This window comes from Marmota monax, unplaced genomic scaffold, assembly GCF_021218885.2.
Source record: "Marmota monax isolate L192 unplaced genomic scaffold, Marmota_monax_Labrador192_F-V1.1 WCK01_AAM20220418_F8-fsc00116, whole genome shotgun sequence".
NCBI lineage: Eukaryota > Metazoa > Chordata > Mammalia > Rodentia > Sciuridae > Marmota > Marmota monax.
The window spans coordinates 1624192-1631551 of record NW_026695220.1 but is presented as its reverse complement, the minus strand read 5'-3'; the positions used below and the strand labels follow the sequence as shown (position 1 = coordinate 1631551).

The following is a 7360-nucleotide window of genomic DNA, read 5'->3' as shown; positions in this document are numbered from 1 at the left end:
TGGTCATTTATAGCAACCACAAAATAATAAACTGGAGGGTAAGAAAAAACATTTTAGACTTAAAACCTTCTTGCTTTAGAAATCATCTATTCTTTTTTATCCTACCCCAAAATAGATGGAAAATGACAGCAGATAAAGAATATTATTATCTATACAATAATCCTATTCCTTGATAAATACATCTGGCTATACAAATTCTGTTTCTCTTAATTCTCAAGTCACAAGTGATTTCAGTAGTTTGCTATCATTCAAAGGAGTCAAAGTTCTCCTTGCTCAACTCAAAACTTTTTAAAAAATCTTCACTGGTGATTGGCAGTGGTGTTGAATATTTCAAACACTACCTTGAATACTGAGGTCATAAAACAAGACTCCCAATTACATACATTTTGATATTTATTAGCACAAATGGTCCAGAAAAAGATTGAGTCAAAATTACAAATTGAGAGTAATTAAAATAAAGGTTTAGCTGCATAGTTTCTTGAGGGACTTCAACAGTCCAGAAGGCTGTTTTCATCTCCTAAAATAGGACTTAAATCACAATATTCAAGGGCCAGACTTCAACAGAATCTTTTCATTTTCTCCTGTGTCAAAGCAAAAATACAGAGGTCTATGTTTTTGCCTGCAAGCCTGCTTTGCTAATAAGTGTGCATACATATATGTACAAGAATTGAGGTGGAATGGAGGGAGAAGTTTAAAAAAAATTAAAGAAATGGACAAAATCTTAAAAATATGAGAAATAATAGTTGGTGGGGGGAAAAGGGTTACTTAACTGCCAAAGAATCATGTACTAAAATAATCTTCTAGTCCCTCCATATCCATTTCCAGAGAGGAATTTAAAGAGGCCAGAGCAGATGATGCATCCTTGAGTTTCTGGACACTTGGTTTGGCTTGAGGTTCTGGTTGGGTGGATTCCTTCTTGATGTCTTTACCACCATTTAGGATCCGTTGACTCTCCAGAAAAAATTGATTAGGATGACTCAAAGAAAAGCCACAATCATCCACCTAAACAAGGAAGCATATTTATATCACATCAATCTATAGCAAAATTGTAAAGGGGCTTCAAAAACTGTCTTAGACCTTACTCAAAACTTAATACCTAGAACATAGATCCCAGCTGTTCTTATAACAATTACTTAACCCATTTCATTCAGAGGGAGATTCAATCACTCCCTCAACATTAATGGTTCCCAATTTATATGTCCAAGACAAACTTCTGCACCTAGCTCTACTTTCTGATTCCCTATACAACTCTTACTCAACACCTTGTATGGCTCAAAAGCAGCTCAAACTCAACATCTTGCTCAACATATGAGTAAGCTAACAAAAATTAAAGTGTGAACCTTCAAGTCACTTTCTTCATTCAATCCCTGGGCATGACTGAGTTGATTCCATGCAACACCCATTCTAACGCATATCCCTGAGTTCTCATCTTCAGCAAGTGGAGTTGATGACAAAATACCATCTATGCTTGCATTATTTTTTAGTTGTCAATGGACCTTTATTTTATTTCTTTATATGCAGTGCTGAGAATCGAACCCATGCTAGGCAAGCACTCCACCACTGAACCACAACCCCCTGCATTATTTATTTAAAGATGGTATTTTCATTTGATATTTCTTAAAACTTAGAAACTGTACTCTTTCGCTCATCTGCCTTATTTACCAATCCTTTTGCGTATAACTCTTTGTACTGAAGTGATTTGCACATAATAGATACCTTAAAAATATACAGTTGAGCCCAGAACTAGCCAGTATATACATTTCACACATTAATTGAAGAGGTAGTAGGGTTTTAGCATTTGACTCAGACTAACTTTAAAGAAATTTCCAGCCCAGTAAGTCATACACTTAAAAAGTTTTCAAAAATAGAAAAGTGAAAAAGGTCAGAAAAAAAAGCCTGTTATACTCTACAGTGGAGAAGGAGTTGGGTCTAGAAATATGGAGAAGGTGAAAATTTGCCATGAATGAAAAGGCAATAGGAGCAGCAGGACAACATGAGTTGAGGTGGAGAGGTAATGTCTTAGGAAAGCAAGTAGTTCACATGGCCTGGTATGAAAGGCACATGAAGGGCATAATGGGAAATGAGGTTGGAGACACTGGCAGAGACCAGACCTAAGAGAATTTTGAAAACCAGGGTAAGTAGTCTAATTCACTAGGCAACAGGGAGTTAGTAAAAATCCTTAAGTGGTGTGATTAGAGCTATGCAATAATCTTAAGGCAGAAAGGAATTGGCAGGAGGGAAAAGGAGTTGCTGTTACAGTTCAGAATGAACCTTCCTGATGGGTGAATTAAGCAGAAACAAGGTCTCATTGGCAATAACGAGATTCTCTTTAGTCGTTGATGTTGGGCCAATAATTTTAGTTATTACACTGTGTACACACTGACTTCAAGTTATTGCCCAAATCACTAAGAAAAAAAATCTTTACTTTTTTAAAATTGGATGCTTGATTTCAAAATGTGATACATCTATAATTTTTATTAAGAGTCATTTGTGAACTTCTTTATATTAATTTCACCCCAATTCATTCATAACTAAGATCAATATAAATGTTGCATCTGCAAAGTGCTTCATGAAAAGTTTACTGCCTAACACATTTCAATTAGAAGGATTTATATTTTACAAATAGAGGAAATTAGAAGGGCCCTTGAGATCCTTTAAATTGAACCCTCTTCATATGTAGACTAAGAAACTGGTGCCTAAAGAGATTACATGGTTTACTCAGTCATAGAACCATAATTGGATTTGCCCAAATTAAAATTTAGGTCTTTTGGCTAGATCATTTACATTGGTCTGAAATCTGTCAAGAGGTTTTAGGCAAAGTCAAACTGATGATGATATTTTATTAGCGGGGGACCAGTGGGGGAAAAAATAATCTGATTCCTGATGTAACATAACAGTGGGGGTTGTCTACATCTTGCTTCAAGTTATTCAGTTTTTCAATAAACCTAACATGACTGACTCCCCAGATTAAATAGAATTATTAGACTACAGTGTGGACAAAATAAAATGTGATGATCTTTATAAGCCTCCTAACCTATGACAACGAGATGGTGATGATAATAACAGTGCTACATAACAGAAATGGGATGGGGAAAACCAAGGGAATAATGAATGCAAAAAGAGCTGTTTGTTCTATGAAATGTAAATTAAACATAGTCGAGAGGCAAGACACTTAAAGCAGAATTTTCAGGATAAAAAGAAAACCTTGCTCTGTATATATCATTTAGTTGCTTTTCAATTTAAGAAAACCCAAACTGGAAATTGTTGATAGTGCATTATGAATATGAAAGAAAAATGAAATTAAATTTCAATCATAAAACAATACACAAAAGGCCTTGCCCTTATACCAAAAGATTAGCAAATAAAGAACATTTAAATGGCTTAGCTTTAAAACATTTTAGGAATGTTCTTATTTTTTAGAAATGTGTGTGTATTAACTGTTTATTAACCATTTAAAACAGTGCTTAGGGCCTTGGAATGAGGGTTATACCACAGTTCTGTTTGATGGTTTGTTTCAGGAATGCATTTGCCATTCTTTATTGGTTTTGTTAAGCTTGTTATGGTCTATTAAGTTGCTTGATAAAATGAGGAAATTCATTTCCTTTTTATGGAATTATTTTCTTCTAGGGTTTTTTCTTTTTCTTTCACTTTTATATCTGAAGGAAGTGCATATGTTTACCATTTGGCTTCCTTTTATCTTGCTCAGGAAAATAAACTTTAAGGGGGAGGAGAATACAGAAAATAGATCTTATTTAAAATAGAAAGAAGGCTCATCCTGGTCCCTTATTTCATTTATTTCTGTTCAAGAGCCAGCAGCTATTTGCCTTCTCATAAGAAAAGAAAGGAACATGCCATTTGTTTCATTCTAGATTTGGAAACATGTATTGAGTATTTTTATGATTGTTTTCTGTGAATCCTCTGTTCCTTGCCCCTTTTCTTGCCCGGTTGGTATTGGTGATGTTTTTCTTTATGGCCAATGATTTCTGATTATGTTTTATACTTTTTGTTAGATACTGGGAAAGGGAAATTCTGTGATAGTTTTGAGTCACTCTCTGTCAAAATACTTGAGTTGAATCAAATATATGAAATATTAGTTGTTCAAAACATTACATGGTTCTTGACATATCATAAGAGTTTTATCTCAAGTATTTTTTTTATTATTAAGTTTTATTTTGGCTCATAGTTTCAGTTGATTCTATTGCTTTTAAGCAATGCTGCTTACCTCAAGGCAGCTGGGTTCCAATATTCCCTCCAAGGGCATACCCACAATGACCTTATTTCCTTCTACTATAGCACCATGGGCTAGGGACAGACTTCAAGACATGGGCTTATGGGGGACATTCAAGACCCAACTATAACACATACTAACTTGGAAGATCCAAAGTACTGAAAAGGATCTAAAATAAGACTCAGTGTGGTTAGAATTGGAGGAGGTACTTCATAGGATACATTATTAATTTTTGGTCCCATCTTCAGAGAAATGGGGGCCATTGAAGGATTTTTAAAGCAGGGTACTTAAATGATCAAATTCCTTTTATTGATCATTCCAATAGTTGGGTGGAGGAGGAAGAATTGGAAGAGGGCATCTGCAGATTCTGGGAAATGAGGTAGGAAGCTATCCCAGGGTTCCAAGTGAGAGATGATGGTGGCTTTTAGCCCAGAATTCTAATTGGTATCTAAAATGATGATCCTGAGTTATTATTAAAAGGCTTAAGTATATTTCACATGTCCTGTTTAAGATTGCAGGAAAATATGATAGGTTTTAACAATATTTCTGTAGAGATTTATATTATGGGGAAAAATACGCTCAGCTATATAGAAAGATAAGTCTCCAGAATTACTCAATGGCTAAAGAAGACTATTTATAAACTGTTTTCTATTAATATTCAGACTAATTTATACAAGGTTTAGTGTTTTCATTTATACATAAAGCATGCACTACAGTATAAAATTTTAAACATTACTTCCTAAAAATACTGAGGAAAATAGGTTTTGAGCAGGCTAGCTTTTGACATGTTCTAAATGAATATCTCCCAAGCATTTGCTTGGAATCAACACATGCTGCATACATGACCTTCACACAAACATAGGTCTCATATTTCTGCCACAGTAAATGTAGATTTTGAAGGAATGAAAGCAATATTGTTTTACCTATGGGATATTTGGGGTTTAATCAAGAGATTTTGCAATGACAGCTTATAAGCTGAGACAGCTGGTATTACCAAAAAAGCCATATGGAACTATCATAGTGCTGCTGCAAATGGTATCAATTAACTGGTTCATTTTCAAAACTTTCATTTAAGTCAATTTGATCACAGAGGCCTCAGGAAAATAAACCTAGGGTTTTATTGGGAGGAAAAGTATGGCAGAAACCTGACAATAAAAACAGATTCTATTTTTAAATTAAATTGGAAAAAATAATAAATGAAGGGAGATAGTCACATCTAAAAATCTATAATGAGATATCTAGTGAATACAAACAGCCTTTTTATTTCATTGATTTATATGCAGTTTAAGTTAGACTATTGCTGTATGTGACAGAATTTAGATACATGTCTTTTCAATATCTTCATTTGTCTAAGGCAAGTTTTAAAAATTGGCAATAGTAGCAACACTTTTGTGAGAATAATCAATAGTTCTGAAATATACTTTTGTAGTATCTCTCCTAAAAATAAAACTCACTCCTTTTTAGAGTCTGTCACAAACTCAATGTTTAACTCTACACATTTTATTGCTTAAAAAGGTTGGATAGTAGACCTCAATTTGTGAAAGTTCTAAATTAAAAGGGTCCCAAAATGATTTAGAACATGTATGAAATTAAAACTTTCAACTGCAGCAGTCAGATTAGGGAATGCAGTCTTTGAGTCATACAAAACTGGTGCTGAAAACAGCTTATCTGGTAAGATTACTATTCTGATGAAACTAAAGATAATTTTTTGCTTTTATATGTTAACTTTTAAATTTTGTAAAATTTTCAATAAGAATATTTTCTAAAGTTAGGTATAGAAGCAAGAGGACTGGAGCTACATACAGCAGACCAGGTTCTAGCTCCAGACCTTCCATGTGTAGGTTGGGGAAGTCACTTAGAATCATTAGGTCCTTTTTTTTTTTTTTGGGGGGGGGGGGGTAACATAAACCTTGGCTCAAATAACCTCAAAAATCTCTTCATGTTGGCTATTCCACAATTCTAGAAGATAAATTGGTATCACCTCAGTAGTCATTACAAATCTAGTACCGGATATCATGAAACAGCACAGCCATGATTAGGCTCACAAGTCTTAGATGATCTAGCCCAGGTTCAATCCCTATAAGCAGCATGACCTTCAATACGTTGCTCAGCTTCTCTAACTTTCACTCCTAAACAGGGATATAAATAGTACCTAGCTGTGGTGTACATCGAAGGGAGTAATGTATTCAAAGAACTTAGTGCTGTGCCTGGCATGCATCAAGAGTTCTATAGATGTTTTCTGGTATTATTGTTTAATTATTGGTAATAATGTAGAAGATATCTTTCCTCTGAACACTTACAAAGAAATATTACAATTATATAAAACAACAGAAATATTTTGTGGCAACTTAACAGAAGACAGTAACATAATTGTAACAGCATGGTACCTGATGATGAAATCAATGAATGGAACATGGATCCCTATGAAACCTGGTAAATACCAGAGTGTCCACTGAAATGCACATATCCATTCAGATGAACCTCGAAAATCCATTATTGGATGTCTCTCCCAGGTTAGGAATCCATCTGGAAAGTCAATGGGCTGAAATTGACACACAGCTGTGTTCTGTTGGCTTGCCCATGTGTAAACTTCCAAGAGGGCACAGTTCTTCAGTATACCACACTGCCTGATTCTAGTCTCAGCCAGCTCCAGTTCTTTGGCTTATTTGCCTGATTCTTGTACACTGAGTTTGTAGTCCTTGCTGTTCACATTTTAGACCTCACTGTGTGACCCATTAAGTCACTCAACACTCACTGAAGTTACCCTTTTTGTACTGAGGCAGCTTGCAAAATAAAAACCAAACACATTTCTCTGGTTTTGTTGTAATAAGGGGTCTATATGTAGCTTAGGGAGGTATATGAATAATGTGACTTGGCAGACACAAACAGATTTTCTGAGCGGAAAATGGAACAAGCCTTTGGTTCTTGTGGGCAACTCGGGCAAAGGCTGTAGATCTAACCTAGCAGGGTAGCAAGCTGAGGACTATCTGGCCCACCACCTATTTTTATAGATAAAGTGCTGTTGGTTCCAACCATGTCTCATTTATGTATTTTCTATGACAGTTTTTGCATTGTAGTGGTAAAACTGAGTAGTGACAGAGAAGACATGGACCATAAAACCTAAACGTTTTC

At 35.0% G+C, this 7360-nt stretch overlaps 1 protein-coding gene across 6 annotated transcripts in view; it reads right to left on the bottom strand.

Moving 5' to 3' along the window:
- Window positions 1-375: 375 nt before the first annotated feature.
- The window catches only part of Prim2 (DNA primase subunit 2), a 436920-nt gene continuing 429935 nt past the window's right edge, over window positions 376-7360 (bottom strand). For all 6 annotated transcript variants that reach the window (XM_046432559.2, XM_058575226.1, XM_046432556.2 and 3 more), the window contains one exon: window positions 376-1002. In XM_046432559.2, coding sequence (XP_046288515.1) covers window positions 781-1002 — 222 coding nt within the window. In that variant the 3' untranslated portion in view covers window positions 376-780. The remainder of the gene's footprint in view (window positions 1003-7360) is intronic.